Here is a 12,917-nt window from a genome sequence, read left to right on the forward strand (position 1 = left end):
ATACACACAAACATTTTCTTCTTCTCCGGCCCTCCCTCCGGCCCTTTCCTTCCTTGCCCTCCCTCCCTCCCCTCCCTCATTCATTCACTCACTCCCACTTCTTAATAATATTCTATTAAAATCCCATCCTTCTTGAATCAAGGTACCTTATTCAGCGCCTATTTCATTCATTAGAAGTGTGCATCAATAATATGTAGTACTTATTAGGGCTATTACATATTTACATCATTTTGAAAAATACAAATAAATAAAAAAAGGCTATAATATATTTTCATCCTTTTTTTTTATTTGCCTACAATTGACTTCATCATACTAACTGTAATATTATTTCTATATCTATTGATAAATTCAATCCCACGTTCCCATTGGCAATTAAAGTATTATCTATAACTAAGTCAAAATACACCGTAGGACGTATAATTTATGATCTAATTTTACTATATTATCACTTAAAATAATCATTTTTTATGTCTGGCCTCTAGGAAACAAGACACAAGGTTGCTTAACACATAAATGGTCAAATGTTGCGATAATTTTATTCAAATTTGTTTTCGCGGTAAAAAAGCTGCAGGATAATTAATTAACGCTGTATTATTATTAACCGTTTTTGTATGTATCACAGTTTCGCTCTTTGGAATCAATGAGACAACCTGATCAGCCTGAAATTTTCAAGTGAATGCTTGAGTGCATGTTTAATAACATGATTAATTAAAATGTGCCTATTTTTTGGTCAATAAATCCTTAAGATCATAGTTGTATTTTGAAATTTTATACATGTTCCTATTTAATAAATCTTTAGGGTCAGTATATACTATACTATAAACATAGGGTGGCTTGGTTATTGAACAGAAAAATGAACGGTGTTTACGCTTTCCGTATCTTTTTTGAACAGATGAAACGGGGAAAAAATATGAACAGCGTTCATTTTGTCGTCCATTTCCTCATTATCTGTAAGGTGATGTTTTATGACTATTTTTTCCAAGATTAATACCATTTTTTTTCTTTATTATGGGTATAAGTATGAGTATCTTTGAGTGTTTAAAATAAATAAAAAAATATTATATATTGCAAAACGATCAATTACTGTGCACATTGAATATTTTCTATGAAATGTCTCACTGGACATGATTTGCAAATCACTGGACTACGGAATGATCGTGGATGAAGTAAGTATTCTAATTTAGGTAGGAGTGCAATTTTCCACATACCAATTCATTTCTTATTTTTAATGCTGAATATTTTATTAAAGTCTGGATTTCATTTAAGAGAATAAGATGAATGTAGTACAAAATCAACCAAATAGGAATGCATGTAAACATATAATGTAACAATTTCTTGGTGCCAGAGTGATTGCCGATTGGTTTCAGATTATGTATCAGTAGAACGGTCATGTTAGGACAAACTAAGGTGTAATAAATAAGGTTTTGACATTTTTAAATAACGTAATATAATATTTTTGGATCTTCCAAATCCCATTAGACTTAGGCTAATATATTGGGGAAAATATCCAAATTTGCATGGCATTGTATAAATTCTTAGAAATTTCGATATTGTCTTACATATTTTATATGCAATCAGAAAAAAAAAGATGGAGTACTTAATAAACCGAGTACTCTCACTTAGATAAATGCTGTTATGAGAGTAACTTAAGAGATAATATTTATTTATTATCAAGTCTTGTCAAGTTTCGTCTTCCATTAAAATTGCTTTCTTTTTTTAAACGATCATCTTGCTAACTTTACAAAAACTGATGCAAAATTGATGAATCCGTACTTAATAAGTAGCTCAAATATTTTTTATTCATATAAATTTGTCTATCACGAGCCAGACTTTTCGATCATGTAAAGCATTAACCAACAAGAGCTAAAATGAGATGAATGTGCGCATGTTCATAAATTATTATAACTCTAAAATGACCAGTCAGATTCCAGAGCCTAATAAAAATCTTGTCACTGAAAAGCTACAAATAAATATTAAGTCCCTTAAGCTACGTCGCTACATGGGAAACGAAAAAAAAACATAAAAAAAACACACGATACAAGCTCCGAATTTACTGGATTTTTTTGTATTGTAGTTGTAGGAAGATTCATTTACACTGTTCTCACATAAAGAATTTGTACAGTTTAAAAATGAACGACGAATGGAAAAATTTCAGAAAATGAAGGAATTAACGGGTCCAAGCCTCCTTCCTTGGTCCTCCCACAAACTCTGCCCATACTTAAAATAACCATATAAATTAATTTTTTCTAATGAACCAATTTTTAAATTTTAATATAAATTAAACATAAAAGAGTGAGTATTGTAAATTTAATGAAGCCCTATTGTACTTCCGAATAATCCTAGGGAGGCTGTTAGAGGCCAAAATATCTTATACCGAAAAAATCATCAATTATTTCTACATGAAAATTTGTTTCTTTTAATTAATGATTTGGGACCTATTTTGTCATGAGTTTGAACTTAATAGAATTTGAGACCCTTATTCCAAATATGGTCTTAGTATTTCTCTATCAGCCTCTGATTTTTCAGAAAAAAAGGTATAAAGTTTTTAATATGTTTCGCTATTTTTAAAATTCAAAGCATTTTTAAGATCTTGGCGTTGGTAAGAGAGATAATTGATATGAATATATTTCAAAGCTTAATGTAGAAATATTTCAAAGCCATTTTTAAACATCATATTCAGAACTTGTTAACTTTGTTTAAAGTTGAAAATTGGGGATTTTTCTTTAGAGACTCCAAACTCAATGAATATTTAATCAAAAAATTGTCAAAATATCTCATTTGCTAGCTAAACCTATGAGATTAACCTCAAATAACGATCATGTATATCGTTGTCAATTTGAGATAAGGCCATAACAATATTTCAAGGATAAAGCTCCTTTTTGAATTAATCTTAAAAGTTAAGTCCATTTATTAGTGAGCCCTTAACTACATAATAATTAATTATTAGGAACATATTTTAAGAACTGTGAACAACATTTATATTTTCAAAACTTGTAAAAAACAAAAATATAACAAAGATCAAAAGATAAAATAATCAAAACATACTTTTAATTATATAATGAATGTATTATTAATATCAGCAAGACGTTTAAGCTTCAGGAAACGCATATATACAAAATAATTAATTATAAATTAATATCAAATGAACATATATATATAATATATTATAATAAGTAAGATTTAATTGCTTAAATGCATTTTTTTTGGCATATAGTAGTTGTTGACCTGACAAATGGTGAGAGAAAGAACAAGATACGTCATAAAATAATTGAATTTAGAAAAAGTTCATAGAAAATCAACAGTAATTATCAATCCTTTACAAAACATAGGAACTAATATTGTTTAATTAACATGCAAATATTGATTAATTAACATATGTGGCGAAGTAGTAGGGGGCACACATTCTAAACAGGGCTAGTTTTAGTGTCAGTGGGGCAAAGATAATTGAAAAATTTAATAATATTTTTCAATTTTTAGAAATAAAATATAATGTGGGGCCCTTTTGAAAAAGCGACCATTTTTAATTATTTTTTGACATACTTATCGACGTTTTTTAGAAAATAATGTTTTCTTTTATTTTTAAACTAACTTTTTTTTTTTTAGAAAAGGCTATATGTCTTTTCTAAATAAATTGTTCCGTATTTAATTAATTTAAGTTTTAAAGTTATTTATTTTTAAAAACTGGCCCCTAGTGCCCTCATTAAACCAGACCTATCCCCAGCAATAAATATTTATAGGGCACCAATTTAGTTATTCAATTAAGAAACTCATCGTTTAAAATATAACAAAATTATATTTAAAAAGTCATTTTACATTGCCGCGTAGAAATAAAATTGCATATCTACTTATTTAGTTTCTTCCATTTAAGAAAGAAATGGAAATTCCTCCTCTTAAATAATAATAAAAAAATATCGAAATTAAATTCAATTTTGTAAGAAGGTAAGATAGAAAATGGCATCATATACTTATATTCGTCTCGGGCTCACTCACTTTAAAATTAACTCTGGATCCAGGGCGCCAAATCGAAAGAAGATCTGAAATTGATTTTCTAAAAAAAAATAAAGATCTGAAATTCCCAAACAAATAACTAATTAAAACAAAAATTGTCAATCTGGGAGCTAAAATTTACCTATCCCCTTGAGCTACTCCACCACTGGCTATGTTCCAATATTACAGAGAATAATAGAGAAATATATTGTTAGTGTAACTCGCCTACATGGGTTTATATGCCATATAGCATATACGTGAATTCTTTTTAATATCTTCGTGTGGATGTGTTTTCATGAGATCATATAACTTTTTCTTCATTTCTGGAAGGTGCCCTTTTTCAAATCTATCAACAAAAGAATAAGAATTAATAAAGAGTTAAATTCTAGAATGATTATTGAGACATTACAATAACTTATGCATGCTTTCATCTAAATGTTCGATAATAAAGGGTAAAGCATTGGCCATAACCGTTGTCATTCGTAGAATTTCATCTTCATTCTCAACCTCACAAAGCCTCCGACCAACAGACAACAAAACCTTTTTGTTTTTTAAATAGATACATAAGTATTGAATTTTGCAAATAGTATTATTAAGATTATAAAATGTGAATACCATTGACTTCAACAATAAGTTTATCATACACTCATATGAAGATACATTAGCTAGAAGTTTAAGTGCTTGTAGACGAATCTCTTTTTTATCATTCAGAATTAGTCCACTTATACTGAAATAAATAAGTAGATTAGACAAGACATGACAATAGAAATCGGGAGGATTACTCATAGAAATTTTGAAAATCGTGTCATTCTGACACAACGGGATATCAGTCGGAAAATTTGATGTAATGCAAACAAAAATATATATTATTTTTTCCACAAAGGACAGTGATATTTTTTATAAAAAAAATATTGCATTTCTGAGATTACTAAGAAAATACTAGAATATATTTGACTGCTCAAGAATGCCATGTGCTACTAAGAACTAATATGTAATGTTGGCCAAAATGTGTACTTTTTTGTGCAAAGGAGAGTGATTCAATATTTTTTATAAAAAAAAATATCATTCGATTACTTAAATTACTGAGAAAATCCTAGAATATACCCAACTGTTCGGGAATGCCATGTAATACTACGAACTAATGTTTACATTTTGCATGTAAATGATCAGTTTTATATAGTAGAAAAAAACAAAAACAAGTCTGGCGCCAGCATTCCATGTCCAAGGGAGTGGAAGGGAATACTATATATGATTGTATACCTAGGTCTATGTTATACTATTTCACTACTTAAAATGGGTATAGCATCTGAGTGATTAGAGCAACTTCCCATCCCCCCTCTCTGGCGCCTGTGTTGAAAAATATATTACATTCTCGTCTGATCAAATCCGGAATAGAAATGTTAAACTATTCGAAAATTAATCGAATGTTAAAAAATTTCAAGTTTTGTCGAACGATAGTCGAATAAAAACGGGGTTCATTTTTTTTTATAGAAAAAGTCATTTGTCATTTTTGTAATTCCAATATTCTTTTTTTGATTAACATCTCTAATCCGGACTAAATTGAGCATTGCTATAATATATATATATATATATGTATGTATGTATATTACAATATTAGGAAAGGTTCATCTATCTGTTTTATCCAGGTGTCTAAAACAATCAAATTAGTAATACCAATCAAAGCGTTCAAGAGAAGGTCTTCATTCCTGGTTTTTAAAACTATTGGCACTAACGAAGGAATGACAAACTAAAAAGGAATTTGAATGAAGTTGTATAAAAATATATTGTAGGGTTATTTTACATCCATATGTGGCTGGTTTTCAAGATTTAAGGCCATGTTTGCTAAGACTTTAATACATGCAATCTTTATTTTGGTTTCTCGATGAATTAACAAACGTTGCAATTGCCGGAGAACTTTAACATCTCTCAGTGTTTTCTAGAAATAAAAACACGAAAATAATTATATACATATTATAAAGTAGTATTACAAACCTGATTGTCAGAGAATGCAGTGCATTTCAAGAGTGTAACCAATGACTTTTCCAAAACATCCACTTCTTCCGTATGTAATAAAGCTACCAAACATTTGGCTTCATATGGAGTTAATAATCTAGAAATAAATGAATATATTAGTACATAGTATTGAGTTAACACACATAATCTACATCATAAATTTAAAATAAATGAGTAAATATGCTCAATTCATTTTTTATATCGTAAATGCATGCAGCTCAATATTTTATAGACATATTTGGATGAATGATAAGATTTGAATTCAAATTTCTAGGACGCGATGACATACTTAAAAATGTTAACTATGGTTAAAGAGTCTTCAATTGATTTATGAAAATTAATTTGACACCGATATGGCTCATTTGAAATATGTATATTGTGACAATGAATTTTTACTACATTAATTTGAAATTTATAGCGTCTCCAAAGGATTAATCAGAATAATTTGTTGATAGAAATGGGATACAATTATTCATCGAAGAGTACAAATGTACTCGCAAACCAGACTCAATTTTGAGAAAAAAATTTCTAGCTTGTTTTTGTGTTGAAGTGTCACATTATATATTAAATACGGTAATAATGAATTGAACAAATATTTTACTTTTGAGGCTTATGAAACATATCCTGGAGTCGATGTTTCAATTCTTCTTCCCGAAGTTGTAAAAGTCTTTCAGGACAAGAAACTCTAAATTCTACAGGACTAGTAGCGTGCTTTGGTGATCCTAGAGGGGTTGAACTAAGACTGCGTGTTACTCCAGGAGGAGAGGGTTTCTCAAGTGCCATGACAGTGTCTGCAAATTGAAGGGCTTGGAGATTCAAATCTTTAATTCGTTCCTTCACATTGAAAGGTCTTGAGAGAAAAAAAACCAATTGTCAACTATTAATGAAATAAAATGACGTTTTAATATGATATTACCTAATTCGATATTCTCCTCTCCCGTTTGAAAATGCATTTTCCAAATTCTCAAGAAGAATATCCGAACCTGAAAGTCTCCGTACATACAATTTACCATTTCCTTGAGGAGGTTTCCATTTATTTATGCTTTCTTTGACGACTTTGTATCCCACGTAAGCAAATCCAGCAACTACGGCTGAATACAATGCCACTTTCGTAAATGTCCTATCGGAACTCGACATTGTGAATTTGGATATTTCGGATTTCTCATTAATATCTTCACTTGAGTTGGTAGTTGTGAGATTATTTATTTACTTTTTAAAGTGACGTCACTCATCATGTGATTTAGTTGTCAGGAATATAATAGAGCTGTTATTCTATATATGAGTATTGATTTTTTTATCCATCGAAAATGTCCCATTATTAATTACAATTAGACCCTTTGTGGGACCAAAGTGTGCACAAAGGAGAGAGTAATCAATTCATGATCAATATTGAAAGGATATTCATTAATCAATTATTATGTATTCATTGTTATAGATTTATTCAATATTATTGGGGAAAGGCCGATGAGTTGAAAGGTTCTGTTGTCATACATTGTCAAATAATGTTTCGAATCTTGAATATTAATTTCTACAAAAAAATGAAATGGAACATTTTAAATGAATAATTTATAGTATTTGTGATAAAGATAATGCAACAATTAAGTATTCTTTAGATGGTTGACATATTAATAATGTAACTTATCATTTTTTTAATGAGGGTTACAAATTTTTAATAAATATTCTGTGGCACAATATTAGGCTCAAAAGCCCACATAGTTTACTCTCACTCTTAAATACATTATGAATAAGTAATTTTAATAGATGAAAATGATAGTATTAATATATCATTGATTATTAAAATAATAGATGCTTGATTAAATAAAGTATAATCAGACATAGTAGCTTGTACTATCTCAAGGGCTCAATTATATATATATATTATTATATTGTTGTTTTTTTTTGGGGGGAGGGTGTCTTGGTTTTTGGATTTTTTTTCCAAAACGATCCAAAAATGAAAATTTTTGGGAAAAAAGTTTAAAAAGCTCCAAAGCTTTTTGCAAAAAAATAAATTTTTGGAAGAAAAATTTTAAAAATCCACAGCTATTCACAAAAAATTAAAAAAAAAACTTTTTGGAAAAAGAAAAAATTAAATGTTTTGTAAAAAAAATTAAAATGAATCCTTTGAAAAAAAAAATTAGAAAAATTAAATTTCAAATATTAAATTTTTCGAAAAAAATGGAAAAATTAAATTTCTAATATTAAATTTTTTTGGAAAAAATTAGAAAGATTAAATTTTTGGGAAAAACACATTCAAAAATCCACTGCTATTATAAAAATTTGGGAAAAAAATTTATAAAGTGAATTGCAGTATGTAAAAAATTATTTTTTTGGAAAAAAAAATTCAAAATTCATGGCTGTTCACTAACAAATTCAAATAAAAAATTTGTTTATGTGTTGAAGGCTCACATTATATGTTTCTCTTCTAAAAAAATCTTCTTGCATGGCTGTTCACAAAATATAAAGATATTGGAAAAAGAGTTAGAAAAATTAAGTTTCAAATATTTAATTTAAAAAAAAAATTCGAATAAAAAGTTTTCTCGTAAAAAACAAAAATTCCTTAATTGGAGGAGGGAGGCTACAGCCCTTTCCGTCCACCCCCTGCGAACTCTCTTGAATCTGTTTATATGAATTTTAAGTTGTACATGGCATTTATAATAGATACTTGAGAATAAATCATAATATAATTTATTATACTATTGACTTCTCTTATTATTCTTTGAACTTTTATGAATATGCATAATTCATGTCTGAAAATCAATATTCTATCAAATAGCTACAAACACATACACACGTCATATAAATTATATTTGAAATAAATCATCATTTGACAATTTCCCAGTCATTATTGCAAACACGGCCTAATATATGGTTGAGTATAAGAAAATAACTCTCACCTTTTGATTTATAAGATCAAATATATAACTCAATCAGTAATAATTAATTATCAAAGATAATAAAACTGTAGTTGTATTAGATTTAGGATCAGTTTTAATGAAAGTGGAGTCTCGGGCATTTATTTTCTATAATTCTGGAATTATTTAAAAACAAAATAATCACATTTCATAAAAAGAAAAAAAACCTCACACATTTATAACAGCCATATGCCCAGCTAATGCAAATACTAGTTATGTAAATTCGCCCTAAACCCATCTAAATCCGATGTCTTTTGCATCATATATGACCAGGCTGATTTTTGGATGGACAGGACATAGAGAAAAGATAATTATACTATGCCCAATTTGTGAATTTTGTTTCGAATCTTATTATTTCGAAATAACAAAATAATATTTGCTAGGCAAACAAGATTAATCCTCTGCTGGGGCCGGAGTAAATACTCTCTATACAGGACCGGTTTTAGCGTGAGCGTAGCTTGGGCAAAGATAAATGTGTAGGGTTCTTTCCTTTAAAAAAAATTGAGTTTTTATGAAGGTATTCATGTATAACGAGACTAAATAAAAATCCCCAAATAAATGACTTTTTAAAGAAAAAAAAGAATATTTTCGAGCGCCCTTTTTTATATAATTTTTTGTTTGAAGGAGAGTAGCTCAGCTATCATGACGTTTCATTTAATCAGCTGCAAGAAGCTGTGCCAAATGTGAAGGTTGTAGAAGGAAATAAACAAAGACATACGCAAGAATTGTTCAATTCTTCTCTGAGTACAACAAAGACTTAAATTATAACTCTTTTACAAATCATGGTGGTTACTCTATAAGTCTTTTATAAGCACACACAAATATTCAATCCCGTTTCGGATATACTGGGCGATCCGCAAAGCGGGGGCAAGAGAAGGAATTTTAATCTTGGTGGAGAAAAAATTATCTTTTTATAAGAAAGTTTTACAATGAAAAAACAGAGGTAAATTTTGATTTATTTTCCAAAAGAAAAAGGAATTCGATGAAATTCTTGAACAGAGGAATTTTTTTAATTTTTCAAATTCTTCAAAACATTCTAGAACATATCTATATAATCCTGTGGACAGTCCTGACATATCAATGATAGCTTGTTTGTAGTAGAAAAGGAATTAAATAATAATGACAACAGCATTGGAAAAGAAAAATCAATCTTTTGTTAACTAAAAAAAACAAAAAAAAAACAAAAAAACGGGCGTGTTAAAAATACAGACGATTTGCATCACTTATATGACTATTGACTAGAAAAGGGATTTAGAAATTAAAAAAATGGAATAGCAGGAAGCACTTGTGCTCTTTTTGTAAATTATTTATTAGGTTGTCGGGCTGTTAACTCCACCCTTGAAAGTAAGCATTCTCACCTATCTTTAGTATAAATTGTATTGCAGATGCATAATAAGATAAATATAGTAGTTGAAATAAAAAGTTTTGAGCGTGTTTTTGCTTTTTTTTTTAAACAACAAAATTAGGATTTTTCGATTTAGATGGTTCCAAATGGTTTTCTGGCTTATCTTCAGCTCTTGGGCAATGGAATAAGTGCTCACATGCCGGTACAACTTGACGATTTCCATTAATTTAACGACATCTTCCATGTCCGTATTCCCAGAATCGTTGGAACCAACGCTTTGCTGTTGCATTCGATACTGTATTTGGTCCATAAACAGCATAATTTTTTGGCCGCCTGCTATGCATTTTTTCCTTAGTCGTATGTCTCAAATTTCCTCTTTTTTTACTTCCATTTTGGACCACTGTGCCACACAACTGGCTTCACCAAACACAAAATTGTAACTTAACTTATTTAAGTGTACGCTTAACCTTTAAGAATAATTTAATTTTTTTTTTTGATGCAATATATTAATTGTGAGTTATAGCTCACTAAAGTCATCTAGGAAAAAACACTCAGAACTTTTTACTTAACCTAATATATGAATTTAATTATAATTATAATATTTTGCCTTCACTAATACTATTTTTTAATGTGGAATGTTCTTTTCTATACATTTCCCCCCTCCAAAGTCATGAAAGAGGCAGCTGTTATTAAAAAAGGTCATAATTCAGTATTACCATATGTCTCGCTACCGCCTTCTCCTCGTTCTTTACACAAATCCCATCTCTATTCATATGGGCATGCGTACTGTGAAGTGCTCTGACAAAAATGTAGTACGGTAACTTTTCCAATGGAATCAATTTGACCGATCAATTAGTATGTGAAGAATCACAAAAAGAAAGCTTACCTATAAAAGGTAAGCCCTTTTTCATGAAAAGGTGAAAGTGAAAGCTTTTGTTCCTGTGTTTTAATTTGAAAGTCGATCAATTTTGAGGAATACTACATACTTTTGTAGCGATGATATATATATATATTCAAAGAGCACCTAGCAATGTTTGTTTGGAGCTTGTAAACACAAACATTTTAGCAAATACATATTTTATAGAAAACTTAATTTATCTCATACTTTTTAAAGAAAATATTTGTTGGATTTTTTTGGAAAAAAGAAATATAGTAACTCTCTGGGTGTATCATTTAAATGATGGATTACTTAACATCTGCTCTAAATGTATCATTTAAAATCACATAACCTCTCTTTTATAACAATTATTATAATAGTTATATGAATTATTTTATTTCATCGTTTAGGGGAAGCAGGACTTAATTGATCTTAAGCAGTGGTCTGGGAAAAGGGGAAAATTTACCCCAAATGGGGTAATTAAGAAATTTTTTGGAGTAATGTGAGTACTACTTACCAGTGTTATATGAAATAAATAACATGCCTCTACAGGGGAGTCCGTAGAGCGTGGGCTGGAGGCCCCCTTCACCAAACAAAATAAGGAACTTCTGCTTTCTTACTAGAATTTTTTTTTCTTGAGACGAAAAATTTTTACGAGAAATTATGGCTATTTTTTTTTTTTTTTGTGAATAGTTATGGATTTTTGAATTATTCCCAAAAATTTAATATTTGAAAGTTAAAGTTTTGAGAAAAAAATTCTAATGTTAAATTTTCGGAAAAAATTCAAAAATTCATAGCTATTCAGTAAAAAAAAAAAAATTAGTCATAATTACGTATAAAAATTTTTTTCCCTTGCAAATGTAGTTTTTCAATTTTTTTTTCCCAAACTATTTAATTTTACAAATTTTTATAGATATGTATTTTTGCATTTCTTTTCAAAAATCAAATTTTTGAATTTTCTTTTGAAAATTAAGTTACCTGAGTTTGGTACCATTTTTATAATATTCTTTCAAGATATCAAGTACCCCCTGGAGTGTCTCCGAGTACCCCAAGGGGTACGCGTACCCCCATTGGAGAACCACTCTTCTAGACAAAGATTGTATGAGGCTAATTTAGATGTTCTGAGGGACAGTTTGAAAACACATCTATGGCCTATGTCAAAATTGATATAGTTTTCCATAATTTAAGCTGTTGTCAAGGAGGACTCATTGAATTATTGATTCTTTAATCAATGAAAAATGATCAATTCTACTATTCCATGTCATTTTTTTTTGTTCAAATGAACAAATTGATATTATTATAATTATATACAAACATTTGTTTGTTTTAGTATCAAGTTTTGATGGGACGCACTACTGTATTTAAGGGAGTTTAACAGTGATTAAAGTCAGGGACGTGACAACATTGTCCAAGGAAGTTACAAAATTATTGTTCGGGTAGGGATGTATCGGACCTGAACTTATGAGATATTTTCCAAAATTTTAACGTCACGTCCGTTTGAACGTAAAGGACGATACATTAATGGCCAATCTTTTGCTACATTACGTCCTCGTTGATAGATATATTTGTATTAAATATGTGCTGCCAGTATGTAAAGATGAAAGAAAAACCGAAAAAAGGATATAGTAACCCAATAATGGGAAGACTGTTTGGGAGAGGAGCAGATTAGGCATTAATGACTTTTTATTAGATTACCTGAGAGGAGCAATGATCGTAAGGATCGTACTCCGTATCTAGCAAGGATTTTGGCAATAATTACTCTGTTTCTCAATTCTATAATATC

General features: G+C 29.2%; 1 protein-coding gene across 2 annotated transcripts; it reads right to left on the reverse strand.

The window, feature by feature from the left end:
- Positions 1–2,954: 2,954 nt before the first annotated feature.
- LOC121116207 (uncharacterized) lies at positions 2,955–7,219 on the reverse strand. Of its 2 annotated transcripts, XR_005863787.2 has the most exons (9): positions 6,917–7,219; positions 6,602–6,850; positions 5,980–6,097; positions 5,789–5,923; positions 5,598–5,734; positions 4,603–4,714; positions 4,397–4,527; positions 4,130–4,333; positions 3,144–4,066 (listed from the first exon to the last, which is right to left on the reverse strand). XR_005863787.2 is itself a non-coding variant. In XM_040710455.2 (8 exons), exons 1-8 carry the CDS (start codon positions 7,135–7,137, stop codon positions 4,213–4,215), a joined length of 1,224 nt encoding a protein of 407 aa, XP_040566389.1. In that variant the 5' UTR covers positions 7,138–7,219; the 3' UTR covers positions 2,955–4,212. The 2 variants fall into 2 exon arrangements, 1 of the variants encoding a protein (XP_040566389.1); XM_040710455.2 differs by having other exon boundaries at positions 2,955–4,333.
- Between the last annotated feature and the right edge of the window lie 5,698 nt (positions 7,220–12,917).

This window comes from Lepeophtheirus salmonis, chromosome 4 (genome assembly GCF_016086655.4).
Source record: "Lepeophtheirus salmonis chromosome 4, UVic_Lsal_1.4, whole genome shotgun sequence".
Lineage (NCBI taxonomy): Eukaryota > Metazoa > Arthropoda > Copepoda > Siphonostomatoida > Caligidae > Lepeophtheirus > Lepeophtheirus salmonis.

Bases quoted from the DNA above. Each gene is read 5' to 3' on its own strand.
- LOC121116207 (XM_040710455.2), bottom strand. From the start codon at position 7,137: ATGTCGAGTTCCGATAGGACATTTACGAAAGTGGCATTGTATTCAGCC. The intron at 6,851-6,916 runs GTAATATCATAT...TTTTCTCTCAAG, and splicing joins AGAGGAGAATATCGAATTAG to ACCTTTCAATGTGAAGGAAC. The intron at 6,098-6,601 runs GTAAAATATTTG...ATTTATTTCTAG, and splicing joins ATGTTTCATAAGCCTCAAAA to ATTATTAACTCCATATGAAG.